We start from the raw sequence: 15300 nt of genomic DNA, 5'->3' as shown, positions 1-15300 counted from the left end.
CGCTTAATTCCTGTTGAAAGACCTTCTCGTGCTTTTGAACGCCGAAGCGACAGGTTTGCGTAATCTTCAGACTACTTAACTTAATATCGTAAATTCGGTTACAGTGGTTGCAGTTCAAATGTCAAATTCTTGCCAGGTCTCTAGAATTATTGCTCATTTCCAAACTCGCTACAAGACTTCTGCCAAATTCTGATTCGCAATATGACATCGGAACACAAAATTAGTGCAGTCGGTGCCAAGGCGTTGACAGAGACTGACTAGACTAGAAGGAAAGACACGTTTAAGTGTTTCGTGTGTAACCGGTGTGGGCGACTATCAACGTGTTTCCTGTCTTGAGTAATCGGCGTGCGTCCAGCTTTACGCCAACATGTTGGCTGCTAATTCTGTTGAAAGGTATCGGACTCTCTGTTGAGTTCTTTCGGATGTCTTGCATCTCAGTGGTTCTCTTTCGGCTGTTACGCGGTGTGCACTTGAAAGTCCGTACCAACGTTTCGGAGAAACATATCCTGAAGATGGAAGCAGAATGTTCCACCGAAACGTTGGTATATACCTGTAAGTCTACATGATGTCACAACCCGGAGGACCCAACACCGACATACTGAGATCTATTTCGCTTTCTGCTTTCATTACTCAGCGTACGAGGTGCGATCGGAAAGTTTCAAGACTGCGCCTATAAAAACCCGTACACTTATCTCAGGTATTAAATTCATCCATCACCCTCGAAGTAGTTCCCCTGGGAGTGAACACAACGATCCCAGCGCCGCTGCCAAGCCTGGAAGCAACCCTGGAAATCTTTCTTTGTCAGCCTGTCAAGCACCATCTGCGATTCTGCCTGAATCTCTTCTATCGTCTCAAATCTCCTTCCCTTTAGCTGAATTTTCATCTTTGGGAAGAGGAAGAAGTCACACGGAGCTTAGAAAGGAAGTTGGGGTCGGTTCTTGCAAGATCTTTGAGCTCCTGACAAACGAGAAGTCGATTCTGCTTCTGGTCCTCAGACAGGATGCGTCGCATGTGGAGTTCTTCCTTTAGAATCAGCTGACAGGTCCCATAGCCTATCCCAACAATGTCGCACAAGTCGTTGATGGTACGACGTCGATCTTCGTAACATTTTCGGGCGTTGTGCTCGAAGATGGTCGTCCAGAACGCTCGTCATCATCGACAGAGGTTCGGCCATTTTTAAAACGTGAATGCCACACAAAGGTTTGTGCACGACCCATTGCGGACTCCCCAAATGCTTGCTTTAGCATTTCATAGGTTTCCGTAGCCGTTTTGGCGAGTCTTTGGTAAAATTTGATGCACACGCCATTCCGAAATCGCAGGAGGGTCGGTGTAATGCACTACCAAAACGCCCGTAACTAAGAAACAAATGCTAATTCGATGATGCCGACTGGCACACTGATTCACTATGAATGTAGGCCGCACCCCCTAGCAGCAGAAGCTCGTACTACATCCTGTTCTCCCTCTATTGACACAGTATGGAAACTTTCCGATCGCACCTCGTATATCAGCTGGAGCTTAACGTTGTGTTCCATTCCATGCTGGATCTTACTTAGCGAGAATGCTCTCTCCCGTGTGTGTATGTTCTAGGCCTACTCGTCAGGGGCAACTTGAACGTAATAGATTAAACACAACGAAGAATTTTAATGTAGAGTGTAAGGTAAAGAGTGTCCTTGTTTCTTGGAGTACAAATAGCTGAAGTTCCTGTGTCTAAAATGTTCGTAATTTCAATAGACATAATTACGTATCCCGTTCGACTCTCGGTCGGGCACCGGATGTTTAAGCTGAGGTCTTGTGCTGTTTCCTAATAGCAACATGCAAAAGTTCACGGCCGCTGTGTGTGCTGCATAATGACATTCTGCAGTAGACCGACGTCGTTAAACACCTACATGCCGGGAACACCCGTATAAATGTATCGTTGGTTATCTAAAATCGTTTTGTCGAAAGCTATGATGGGAAGATTTTAATAATTAGTGGTTAAGGAGTGCCGTAGTAAACCCTAGAAGAGGTCTTGCCACTCGATTCGCCTGGATCAACACCACAAAAAGTCACCGTTCGCAGGTTTTATGTTTCTAAACATAAGATGACTTGCTCGGATATTGACGTAGATCCGGGGTAACCCGCAGGATTTGATTTCGAAGTTTATGTGCCGACGTTACATCAGCTGAAAGCGTCTTGTGGCGTTACAAGGGCCGACGAACGCGACAGCTGACTGAGTCCCTGTAGTGACCTTGAAACTCAGTTCCCTCGCTGGAATGCGGAGTTTATCGCAGCTCTACGCTTATGAGAGGATTTACATTTCTCACTGAACGGTAACGCTCCGATCCAACTGTCGGGTCTGAGGTCTGTCGCATTCTTCCGTGGCTGCCTCCTTCCGAAATCTAACAAACGTTTGTTCTCACCACGCTCGAAACCAAGTTCTGCACTGGGAAAACTGACATTAAATAAGGCTTCTACTCGTGGGGTGGAGGGTTTGAATCCCGCCCAGGTAATTTCGCGGATATCTGCGTTCTGTTCATCGCCGAGATTCGGAGACGGGTCTATTGATTGCACCCCCCTCCCCCAGTATATCTGTGATTTTGTGTGGTTAGAGCAGAGGGCGAGAGCCTACAGTTCATTTACCGATGAAATTGATGCAGTTTACAGATCGCAGTGGAAGAGATTAAAAAACAACAGACAGTTTTCCGACGTTCTTGAAATAATGCTTGCCACGTCGCTTAGGAACATCATTTGGCTACGTTCATTGCAGATTCGGGGGGGGGGGGGGATACGATGTTCGTACGAATCTGAGAAGTTGAACTGAACGGGACAGTCACTCAACCGTTTTCCCACAAAGCTTCAAATGAAAATTGTTTAGGCAACCCTCCCCCCCCCCACACACACACGGTGTACCCAAATTAACAGTCACGTATCAGTTCGGTCTCCTCAAGGGGGTGGGGTTGGGGGGCGTAGCCCTAGTAACCCACGCTGCGGCGTCGGAGTCGGGAATCGAACACCGCACGAAGACCCAGACCGTGTTAATCAATGGCTCGGCGCGTGGTTCTCCTCAACAACTCCAGCGCTAGGAGGCCTTGAGCGCGCTCGGCACGGCCCGGCCGGCCCCCTCCCTCCCACCCCCCACCCCGTTTCCCGCCCACAGCGCCCGCAGTGAGTACCCCGCCGCTGCGCGCACTGGCAGCAGTGGTGTGTGTCCTAGCGACCGATGTGCAGTGACTAACAGGGACTCGCGCGCGCGTGTGTGTGTGTGTGTGTGTGTGTGCGTGTGTCGTCATGTGACTGACTTGTGCGCACATGTTCTGCCGCCAGCCACGTGGTCGCCATTCACTCCCCGACACACGCCGGGATCAGACCGTCAGCGCGATGAATGCAGCGACATCCTCCATCCTGGTGCTGATTCTTCTCCTGCAGCCGACTCAAGGTAAGACATCCTGAAGATACGAACAGCGGCGCCGCGACTGGCTACAACAGGTTTGCTGCTAGCTGATGGGTTCAGTGGACGGACGCAGCAACTTGATTGCCGGCCGGCCGGACCGTGCCGAGCCGAGCCGAGTCGAGCGGCCGTGCTTACTCCAAACGCGCAAAAAAGATGCAAATTTTACAGCTGTTGCTTGTTGTTGTAAACAACGGTTTTGGTTAATTTAGAACGAGCGTTCTGCCAAATTCCACCTGCGGTCACGGACCAACGTTCGCACAGAACATCGAAATTGTTTTCCCGTGCGCAAATAATCGAACTGCCACGCGGACACGAAGTTCATTGGCCCTAGAAACAATAACAAGTTTGAAAAATGTGCCAGTTGCAAGCAGTAAAGTACTCCGGGGCGTGCTAATGTCACGAGGGAGATTGTTGCGTGGGCTCCATTGTTTAATCGCCGTCAGAGTGAGTTTCGTCGGCGCAAATAACAGTAATAACAAATGAAAGGTAAGTTGCGTGCGTTTCAGTCACTGTAACTCTGCGGCGTTCTTGCATATCAAGCGTTGAGCGTTTAAGCAGTTGCAACAACTGAAATTCCGGTGTAAACGAACATTTAGATTCCGTTAATTGTCGTAGTCGGAGGCAAGTGCACGTGAGAGCATTTCAGGAAGAGAAACCTTCATTAACTTTGAGCCAGCGCGTGTTTTATGAAGTGCGTTCCAGTGTCTAAGAATTATGTTTGTTCGCCTCTTCGAAATAATTCGTTTTAAGCGGAGTTCTTGAATTTCGACAGTGCAGTTTTGGTGGAGCGGAGGCGAATTTTGTCGGCCTGAGTCACGTTGCCGTGCAAAACAAATTATGCCCGCTATCCTCTAGTCGCGTTATATTTCAAGGAGGAGTTTGTTTTGTGTAGGTATTAATATGTCCGCAGTGGCCACTTGGTCGCTGGGACCGTGGGTTCGAATCCCACTCAAGCCATGGATGTTCGTTGTGTTGTCCTGTGTACAGGTCGAGGCCTTGCGACGGGCCGATCTCTCGTCCAAGGAGTCCTACCAAAATGTCAATAGATCGAGCCAACGAAAAGTTGGGACTCGCAGTGCTCAGGAACTTGAAGAACGGGTCTTTCCCAGTATCCCAGTATTAATATGTACGTAAGTACAGACGTGCAGTGTCTACATGTGATCTATAAAGCCGATAGGCCCTGGGATTGAATCAGATGTGCGATTTTTTAAAGTAGAAGGGAAAATGTTTTTCGTAATCTGGGGTCGTGTTGTATATGAGGATGTAAGTATGCAGTCCCTGCGTCCCAGAAATGCTGGAGTCGATAATTAATAATTTCGTAATCTTTCTACACAGTGAATTCCGTTTATCTTAAATGAGTTTAAATGTAAGTTACGCTGTTGTTTACATCTACAAAGAAGACACGATGATGCAGAATTTTAGTAACAACTGAATGTTTATATTACGCCAATTATCAACAGACTGTGCCGTGATATTTGTTAGAAATCCTCTGCGGTTGCTGGAAGTTGAGCGGCTAACCATTCTTCGTGCACTCGTGGCCAGAAATGTTGGAGTAGAAAAATGCAGTCCGACAGAACCGAAATCGGGGCGCATTAAGAAAAATTTGGTTTTCGTCTTGTTTGACAGTAACGTATTTTGGATGAGATAAGCAACACGCCATGTAGGCGCTCGCGTAGCCTCTGCGAGAATTTTTCTAATGGAAAGAGATTCGCAAGTGATGCTGACCTACTTTGATTGTTTCGCAACTAATTTGGACCACATTATATGGGGGCAGTTTTTAATTAGTATTTTCTGCAGTTGGTCATGATTACGCAATTAAAAAATCAATCGCGTATCTTCCACGAGCTAACGCACATTTCCTTCTGAAGATAGCGTCTCTCATATTTAAAGAAAGATAAGATCATCTGTCAAGTCTTTACGTTGTTTTCCTCAGTTGTTCTGTCGGGATACGGCCTTGAAACAGGCACCTCCTTCATATGACGTCTGATGCTGTGACAATCTGCAATCCGCTGCACACACTCCCACGTTACTTACACACGATTCACTTTAATATTATCCTGGCACTTCCGCGTAGCTCCTCCGAGCGATCTCTTCGTTTCGCTGTTTCCAACTGAGGTTTTATAATAATCTTCAATCTCCCCATGCATGCTACATTCCCTACTCATCTCTTAGACTTGATCATCGTGATAAATTGTAACTTGAACCCTCTCAGGTCGAAACGCTCACCTGAACATCCTCGATCTGTGTGTCAGTATTCCCGCAAGAGACCACTTCTGCACGGCATATTCAGAAATGTAGTTTAAAATCAACGGAGATTAAGCATATTTTTGAATAAAAATTTTCTTGGATATTATCCATCGTCTAGTAAATATAAAACGTAAAACGACGTTTCGGAGATGGGACTCTATCTACTTTGTCCGGAGATAGGGATTAGCTCTATCTAGTGGGCCCAACTGTGTAGGAACCTGAAGACGGAGATAGAGTCCCATCTCCGAAACGTCGTTTTACGTTTTATATTTACTAGACGATGGATAATATCCAAGGAAATTTTTATTCAATTGACTCTTCACCATCGTCAAGAAGTTTTAGATTCGATAAGCATATTTTTGTTTAAGACATTTTTAAATGTTTCCCTATGCGAAGTTTAATATGGGCTTCGTTCAAAGAACACTAATTAGCCGATCATCTTCGTTTGTATGCCGACTTAACTGAGATTATTATTTAAAGATCTGAGTGTAGTTGGCGACACATTTCTTCGATAATTACTGCTTTTATAGAACTGAACCAAGACATTCGTTCCATTCTTGTGGCACGTCGTTCTCATTTTGCATCGTTGTTTCAGAACTACCTCCTACTTAGACCGGTTCCGCGCGGAAATTTTGATGACAATTTGGACGATGTAAGATGTGAAGCTGGTTGCATTCTCAGGGTAAAATAAAAGTTAGCATCTGAGAGACAAATGCCGTGATAATGAATCAGCTAATACCAGCAACAGTGAGATGATAAAGTTGCGTCATATTCTGATAAATATATATTTGTTTAAATTTTGTCAGTCTAATCACAATAAAATTCCTATTAAATATTAAAATATCAAAATATTACTATAATTAACATTTAATATTTAAAACATATTAAAATGATGTTCTCTATCGAAATGTTCGATGATGATCTAATGTAAATCGAACATTTCGATAGAGAAAATCATTTTAATATATTTTAAATATTTAAATGTTAATTATAGTAATATTTTGATATTTTAATATTTAATAGGAATTTTGTTGTGATTAGACCGACAAGATTTAAAGAAACCAGCAACAGTGTTTGTGATGTGCGCAGATGTGGAAATCGTGTGAACAAGGGCTACAACCGCTTAACTAACTTGGAAAAAGATGAGAATGTTCATCCGCTTGCACAATTCCGTGGTCTTTTAAACAGACCGAAGAACTGGTTAGGTTGGCTATTGGATGCACGTGGCATTAATGATGTTAGGGAGACCGAGATACAAGGAAGAGCCTATGAATCAGTTAGGAAGGAAGTGTTATACTTTGTTTAAAAAAAAATTTAGGATAAATAAATTAAATCAATTATAAAGCCAGTGTACCGCCACGGTGGTCTAGCGGTTAGAACGCTGGCCTTGTAAACCTGGGGTCTCGGGTTCGAATTTATAACTTGTGTTGGGCAAGGCCGTGGTCTAGGCAACACGGAGTATTCCTCCGTGGCATCCCAACAATTACTCCATTCACACACAGAAGAAGGCAATGGCAAACCACTTCTGGATCATCTGCCAAGAACGTATATGAACAGGTCCCAGTCCGAGAAAAGGATGGAAGGATCCTGTTCATATGGACCTGTCGTCAGACAGAACACTAAATAATAATAAGATGAGGTGGTCTAGCGGTTAGAACGCTGGCCTTGTAATCCTGGGGTCTCGGGTTCGATCCCCGGCGGTGCCCGAATTTATAACTTGTGTTGGGCAAGGCCGTGGTCTAGGCAACACGGAGTTTTCCTCCGTGGCATCCCAACAATTACTCCATTCACACACAGAAGAAGGCAATGGCAAACCACTTCTGGATCATCTGCCAAGAACGTATATGAACAGGTCCCAGTCCGAGAAAAGGATGGAAGGATCCTGTTCATATGGACCTGTCGTCAGACAGAACACTAAATAATAATAAAAAAAGCCAGTGTAGGTGAAACATTCCTATTCAGAATGTTCTGCGACATGGAGATGCTTCATCGGCACTGTTTTTAAACTTTCCTCTAGAATTCTTTTTCGGAAAAGTCCAGGAAATTAACGAGGGGCTTAAAATGGACATATCACGTTGCCGCCTATGCTGATGTTCTTAATTTAGTGGGTTCAGACTTAAATATCAAGACGTAGACGTAGATGGACGGATAATATTAACACTGATCTTGGTGGAAATGATGTGGATTGGATTTATGTGGCTCTGGACAGGACCGGTGGAGTTCGGATTCCATGCAAGGCAGGGAATTTCTTGACAAGCTGAGCGACTGTTAGTTTCACAAGAGTGACTTTGCTAGTTAATTAGTAGGTCACGTGCCCGATTTTTGCCAAAGATCTGAAAACGCATTTACGTAGGACAGGCGACACGACTGTGTCGTGAACCTTTTTCGTAATATTGTCGGATCTGCAAGCACATCGCATTTTCCATCTAGACGCTTCTAGGCTAAAGGTCACTCGTGCCTCTGCCGTGTTTCTGGCCCCATATTCGTGTCTTTTCAGATATTTCGTTTTTGTTCCTGAAAGTTCTCAATTTTTCGCATGTTGCAACCACTGCCATTTATCCCGGTCCTTTCACCTAATAATTTTAAATTTTCCTCGTCAGACCGTGGTAGGCGTAATTAGCTACAATTTTGCTTTTCTCGCTAATAGTTTCTTTTATGCCCCGTGGACGTTGTGCCAAGCCGAAGACCGGTTTGACATTTTGGCTGCTGAGTTCAAATCTCGAACAATCGCACTTCTGTGCTGCTCGTTTGCCTCCTTTCTGATCGATCGCTTGCCCCCCCCCCCCCCACCCCCCCCGAGTTCTGAGGTCGCCAAACAGCGGTTAGTATCACATTCCTTCAGAAGTTCACGATGCTATCAATCTGATTACGTGTTTTCTTTTCCGTCAGCAGAAGTCCAGGTGTAGTTTACGAATTTTTCGATATGGGAACGTTCCCTTGTCAGTTGTCGTTTGAAAGTATCTTTTGTAATGAAATGGTTTAACGAAATTTTCAAGTGCTATATCGAGAACTGATCTAATAGACGCTCTGATTCCTCTTCAGAACCGTTCTTTGTGTTCTAAAGTGTAACCTCAGTTGTTGCATTCGCATTTAGAACATCGTCGGCCAGGGTGTTCACTTAGGAAAATTACTTGGAAAACAGAGAAAAGAACAATATAGTGTTAAGATGGCTGTCTTCTGGGTTATTGCGCTGTGTAGTCTGGTCGATGTTTACCAACGTTTCAGAGGTCATACTGCCTCCATCATCAGGACGATGAGTATGAAGATTTTTGTCTTCTGGGTTGTTGCGCTGTGTAGTCTGGTCGATGTTAACCGACGTTTCAGAGGTCATACTGCCTCCGTCATCAGAGTATGAGAGGATTTCTGTCTTCTGGGTTGTTGCGCTGTGTAGTCTGGTCGATGTTAACCAACGTTTCAGAGGTCATACTGCCTCCGTCATGACGGAGCCGCCGCCGGTGCAGATCTTGGTGGTAGTAGCATGACGGAGGCAGTATGACCTCTGAAACGTTGGTAAACATCGACCAGACTACACAGCGCAACAACCCAGAAGACAGAAATCCTCATACTCTGATGACGGAGGCAGTATGACCTCTGAAACGTCGGTTAACATCGACCAGACTACACAGCGCAACAACCCAGAAGACAGAAATCTTCATACTCACCGCTGTGAGAACCTCAAGTCTTACAAACAATATAGTGTTAAGATGGCTGTCTTCTGGGTTGTTGGTAGAAGTTTACCGACGTTTCAGAGGTCCTTGCTGCGGATCAGAGCAATGACGTGGGTAAACTTCTGCCAACAACCCAGAAGACAGCCATCTTCGGACTCACCACCGTGAGATTCTCAAATCCTACTTAATATTGTATGAAGTGTTGCGAACGTCCATGTCCGCGTTCTGCGTCGTCATTTAACACCGAAGTTGGACCGGAACGGTTTCTGTCCTGCACGGAACGAGCTCACCAGATGACGTAATGTCAATTTGTCTGGCGCAGGGGAACTGGGAAAATCATTCCTAAACTCTTCCTGGCAAGTTAAGTAAGGACGAGAGTTCTTCAATGAACACTCGTTGTACTTTTAAGAAATACCACCCTGCACTTCGACTGTTGAAAGGCAACTGACGGGCTACGTAGCCTCTGGTATACTCACAGTGATCTGTGTTTATTAATCCAGTCGAAATGTATTGAATTGCAGCCATCAGTAAATGTTTTCATATGAGTTACGTGACTTTTAATCATTGGTTATTGGTGCTTAATACCCCTCTTAATCGCTGGAATGATTCCCTTGGTATGGTAAAGCCTGTTCTTATGTGATGACCAGCATTCCCATTGCAATAGAACCACGTATTGTGTTATCGTCTAATATTTTGAAATTTTTATATCGCTTGCAAAGAACCTGACCTGTCGAAACTCCCGATACTCCCAAGATCCATGTGTCGCGCTCATTTTCCGTTGTTTAGGTCGTCCCAAAAAATCCGCCTAAGCCCGAGGCCCTGCGTAACATTTCCTAACATGCTGACTTTTTACTGCTCGGGAGTTGTTTGCCCCTCTCAGCCTCTGAGCTGGAGGAATGCTGTTTGTTGGTTACGATCTGCAGCTTCCATTTTACACTTTTATATGAATGTCGAACACAATACAAGGGAAACAAAATGGCGAGGAACGTGTTTCGAAAGAAACAGGAACTTTCAAATCATTTTCGGTGTCGAAATTTTAAAATACTGTGCCTTTGAGCTCAAAGGTTTAAAGGTTGTGGGTTTGATTCCCGCCGTTGGCATGGATGTTTCGTAATGGCGGAGGTCTTCCGTCTGATTTATCCCCAGTCTTGGGAAAAAGTAACCAACAGATCAAAAAGGTAACTCGGGCCAGAGTCTTTTGGGGGCGCAAGATGTCGCGTCCGCTATGTTAGACCATTCCTGGAAACGTAAGACGGCGTCTCGGAAGCTATGAATGAGGTCGAGCTTATTTTGCCGTGACTGAAGGCCTTGGCGTGTTTAAACTAGTGGCTGCTGCTGGCGGGGGGATATCCCATCAGGCAACCCGTCCTTTTTGAAGAGGAAGTTTGGAAGTGCGAGTTGAACCCTGGAATATTGGGACGAGTGACCGAAAGTTTAAGGTCTCAGGTGCTTACGATGTCACGCACGGAGAATTGGCGACAGTGCCATACGTAAGTTGTTCACGCATCCCTGAAGATGGCTGTCTTCTGGGTTGTTGCGCCGTATAGTCTGGTGGAAGTTTACCAGCGTTTCAGAGGTCCTTGCTGCCTCCATCATCAGACTACACGGCGCGAAAACCCAGAAGACAGCCTTACACTCACCGCCGTGAAAACCTCAAATCCTATATCGCATCCCTGCTCTGTTTTATAACGTAAGGTGGATGAGGAAATCGTCTTTACAAAAACGCCCTCTTGAGACACTGGTAAGTTTCATGTACATGAAAGGAAACTGCCCTATTTTGACTGACCAGTACATTCCGTGGTTATGAACAAGGGTTAAGACGTGTTCTCTGAGTGTACGAAAGTCATTCTTAACGTGGCTTCATGTTACTAACTTCACATATTTGTCTGGCATTGCGAAGCTAATACATTGGCTATCACGCTGCATAAAAACGGGAATTAGTTTCTCGTGAGTTGTTAAATTCTCACCATATCGAAATTTATTTGAAGTGAAATTACTCGATCGTAAAATATGCAAATTTATGACTTTCACGACGTATATGACCTGCGTTAACAGGTTTTTATGGAGCTGACTATATTAAACTCGCCTCCCAATTTCTTATGCAGAATCCCAATACCGAATTTCATTTAAATTTGACGAGTAATTTAGGACGTGAAATATGGCATTCTTTTAGAACATCGTTGGTCGAAGACTGTCAGACAGAAGAGCGTTTGATCGCAGTGTGGAAGGGTTTCGTGCCTGTCTAAAATGTAGATACGTTGTCACACAAATTTTGCTTTTGACAGAAAATTATAAATGTTTAAAAAGTTAGTGTTTCCGAACCACAAATAATCATAATATTTGTGACTATGATGCAGGTTTTTTTTTAATATAAATCACTCTTACTGGGATTAATATACTTTTCACCTTATTAATGTCAATGCTGGAGTTGGAAGTTGACGTTAACTTTCAGTATTCCGGGTGCAGGAGCAAAGCAGAATTATCTTCGCTGCCCTGTAATCAACACTGCTCCAGAATGTGCAGGAGTGGGTTGCATTACGTGGCTCGCGACTCGCGGTTACCACTACCTTTGTGTCACAGAAGTAGGCCACGACCGATTCACACTCCGTGACTCGTCACCGCCACACCGATGAAGGGACCTTGATAGGCTAACAGTGCGCTTAGCTACTCAAGAACGTCCCGCCTGTTGTGTAACCCGGAGGTTCATCGCCGTGTTCACAACAGCCCGCCGCTAGTCCCTGTTCCAAGCCAGAAGAATGAAATCGATATCTATCACCTCTTCCTTATCATTCATTTCACATTTTCCCATCTATGCTTAGGTCTTCCCAGTTGTTTTGTCCCCTTTTTGATCTCCACCCTTGCATGCTACAAGCCCTCCCATCTCGTCGTCTTTGATTTGACGTTTCAGGAAGAGCGTGCGAAATCGAGCCTCTCGTCGTTCGGTCATCCTCAGTCACTTCGTCTGTCTCAGCTCCAGATTTTCTCGAACGCCCTCAGCGTTTACTTTTCCTTGTGATGTCGGACACGCAAGGTTTGATGCCCGTACAAAGCAACGGGTAAATTCAAAGGTTCTTGCATTTTTATTCTTAAACCTCTTAATACTCAATGGGAAGTCAGACGGTTCAAAACTTCCCCAGAATTTAGTCTGATGTTAATTTTCTCGTGAATGCAGTTTACATTTGTTGATTTCGTTCCCAATTATTTTAATTTTTCCACGCTTGCAAAAGATTCGTTAGTCGCCTTAAAAAATGATTTTGTTCAATAACCTGGTGATAACGTGCCACGGTGGTCTAGCGGTTAGAACGCTGGCCTTGTAATCCTGGGGTCTCGGGTTCGAATTTATAACTTGTGTTGGGCAAGGCCGTGGTCTAGGCAACACGGAGTTTTCCTCCGTGGCATCCCAACAATTACTCCATTCACACACAGAAGAAGGCAATGGCAAACCACTTCTGGATCATCTGCCAAGAACGTATATGAACAGGTCCCAGTCCGAGAAAAGGATCGAAGGATCCTGTTCATATGGACCTGTCCTCAGACAGAACACTAAATAATAATAAGATGAGGTGGTCTAGCGGTTAGAACGCTGGCCTTGTAATCCTGGGGTCTCGGGTTCGATTCCCGGCGGTGCCCGAATTTATAACTTGTGTTGGGCAAGGCCGTGGTCTAGGCAACACGGAGTTTTCCTCCGTGGCATCCCAACAATTACTCCATTCACACACAGAAGAAGGCAATGGCAAACCACTTCTGGATCATCTGCCAAGAACGTATATGAACAGGTCCCAGTCCGAGAAGAGAAAAGGATGGAAGGATCCTGTTCATATGGACCTGTCGTCAGACAGAACACTAAATAAATAATAAAAAAAAAACCTGGTGATCTGGAGGCGAGTGTTCTAAATATCTTTGCATTTACTTTTAAAGCGACTTCCGTACCAGCATGCATTGCAGCTTCTCCGATGTTCTTTGTAATGTTCATGTTCTATCGCAGTAGATTAATATTGTCAGTGCAGACCAGAAGCTGTTGCCCTGTCATTTCCACCCCCTGTTCGTTTTCTTTGACCGTCCCTAAAGCACGTCTAAGAAAATGTGAAATGCATTTCCTTGTTTCAGGCAATTACGAATAGGAAATGCGTATGATGAATGTTTATCTGTGCAAACTTTGCCACACGTTACGTTTGAATGCATTATAATTGGCCTTATTAGTTCCAGTGGTGTGCCGAATTCAATTAGAATCGTGTATACCACTTCTCGCATAAATTAACCACAGGCGGTTTGAAGCCCATAAATATTTCTTATGCAGTATGTGGCCAATGCAGAATATCACAAGGAAATCCTCAAAGTTGCTCCCCTCAGAAGTTTACCAAGGCTTAAGAGGTCCTTGCTGCCTTCATCACCGGGGCGATCGCCGCCAGCTTCGGACCCAAGGCCAAGAAAAACTCAGTCTTCGTCAAAACGCGGTTTATGCTACTATAATAATTCGGTAAACTGCTCGCCGCGACTCGTCGATATTACATTTTAGAAGAATGTACCGCCGCCATGTTTCAATAGTTGATGTACGTTTTGGTAAGTTATTCCGGAAAAAACTTAAAAAAAAATCGGTAATTGGGGGGCACATTTACGTGCCTAAAGCCGACGAGACCTCTTTAAAACAAGGGGCTTGTATCCTAACCTCACACCGCCGGTGTTTCTCCGAGGAATGTGGGTCTTCTTCAGTGTTGGTTGTTGTATTTTAACTTGACGTAAAACTCGACAGTTTTCTCTGAAATTGATTTAAATTCTCAAGAGAGAAGCAAGGGTGGAAACATTTCTCGGCCGACCACAGACAGTCGCTTTGTTTGTTAAAACGGTCTTCCCGCTGGAGCGAACAAGGACGACATTCAAGTAAACGTAGAATCTTTCTTGGTCGCATTACGAACCTGATTAGAATATCTGTGAACATCAGAGCAGCGGTTTTCACAAAGGACACCTTTCTGCCCACATTCTGTCAGTTCAAGTTCTCGTGTGCGCCTACAGTACAGAGTTCGTCCAGTAGCTCGTTATCATATACGGGCACAGTCACTGACCCACATTAAAGTCTCTTGTGAGCAAAAATATTTGAACTTAGGCCTGTTACAGCGTTCCATTCAGAGAAAATGTGAATATTTATGTATCATCGAGAGATGGACTTCCTGTAATTTAAGATGGCGGTCAGGGCTTCATGTTTGTTTGTTGGAACGTGTCCAAATCGGATTCGACGCATTCTCCTTCCATGTTACGCATTTAATATGTAACGGTGGGTTGGTAACACCTTTTGACACCTTCCTCGAGGACCGTTACCCCTCCTCTCCTTAACGCTCCCACCCAAGCCGTCGGCTCTTGGTTCTTACCCTTCGTCCTGCGATGGTTTCGGTACCCAAATTATCTTTGTAACAAACAATTTTTTGGTTCGGAAGTGAGCGTCCTTATCGTACGCCCTTGGTTTTGTGCTGGGAGCCAGCGTGAATCATCCCCTCTTCAAGTTCAGGGATTTGGATTTCTCATCGCGGCCGACTCGTGTTCTTTTCACGTTGATTTGTCCAGCTTTGGCGTTGTTTGGGTGTGCTGATGGGTAACGGTGTCTTTTCCCGGGCGTGACGCTGACCACTCACCCCATCTAATGCCGAGGTTGAGAATCAGCAGAAGCTACAATTCCCCCTCCCCCAAGCGACTATATGGTGTGTAGCTTTACTTCTTATATTTTTTGAGCGTGTTAATTTTTTAAATCCGAAATTGTTGGAATTATGTTATGAATTGCTGTTAAGGTCTGCCCCAGAGGATTTTATCACGAGTTAACAGTCGCTGTGAGGACGTTCCTAGTTCAAGCCGTTGTTGCTGCCCGTACCAAATTGTGGTGGCCTCCCGGGGCACGCGGTCAGTTTTGTTCTCTGCTTGCAAGTAATTGATAGGCGGGAGGTTACCTGTGGACAGTCTGCGCATGAG

General features: G+C 44.9%; 1 protein-coding gene across 7 annotated transcripts in view; it reads left to right on the top strand.

The window, feature by feature from the left end:
- Positions 1–15300, top strand: part of Fs (Follistatin) — a 122438-nt gene that overhangs the window by 29897 nt on the left and 77241 nt on the right. For 5 of the 7 annotated variants that reach the window (XR_015537747.1, XR_015537745.1, XR_015537746.1 and 2 more), the window contains exon 1: positions 3158–3415. The exons of the other annotated variants lie outside the window; for them this stretch is intronic. Coding sequence is in view for 1 of the 5 variants with exons in the window: in XM_087358331.1 (XP_087214457.1) it covers positions 3289–3415 (127 nt within the window). In the remaining 4 variants the exon portion in view is untranslated. Of the gene's footprint in view, positions 1–3157; positions 3416–15300 lie in introns of those variants that run through there. 7 annotated transcript variants of the gene reach the window in all.

Source organism: Zootermopsis nevadensis, unplaced genomic scaffold (assembly GCF_977971745.1).
Source record: "Zootermopsis nevadensis isolate Lab colony 2312 unplaced genomic scaffold, Znev_1.0 Znev_ptg000030l, whole genome shotgun sequence".
Lineage (NCBI taxonomy): Eukaryota > Metazoa > Arthropoda > Insecta > Blattodea > Termopsidae > Zootermopsis > Zootermopsis nevadensis.
The sequence above is the reverse complement of the archived record's forward strand: the minus strand, read 5'-3'. Positions and strand labels throughout refer to the sequence as shown.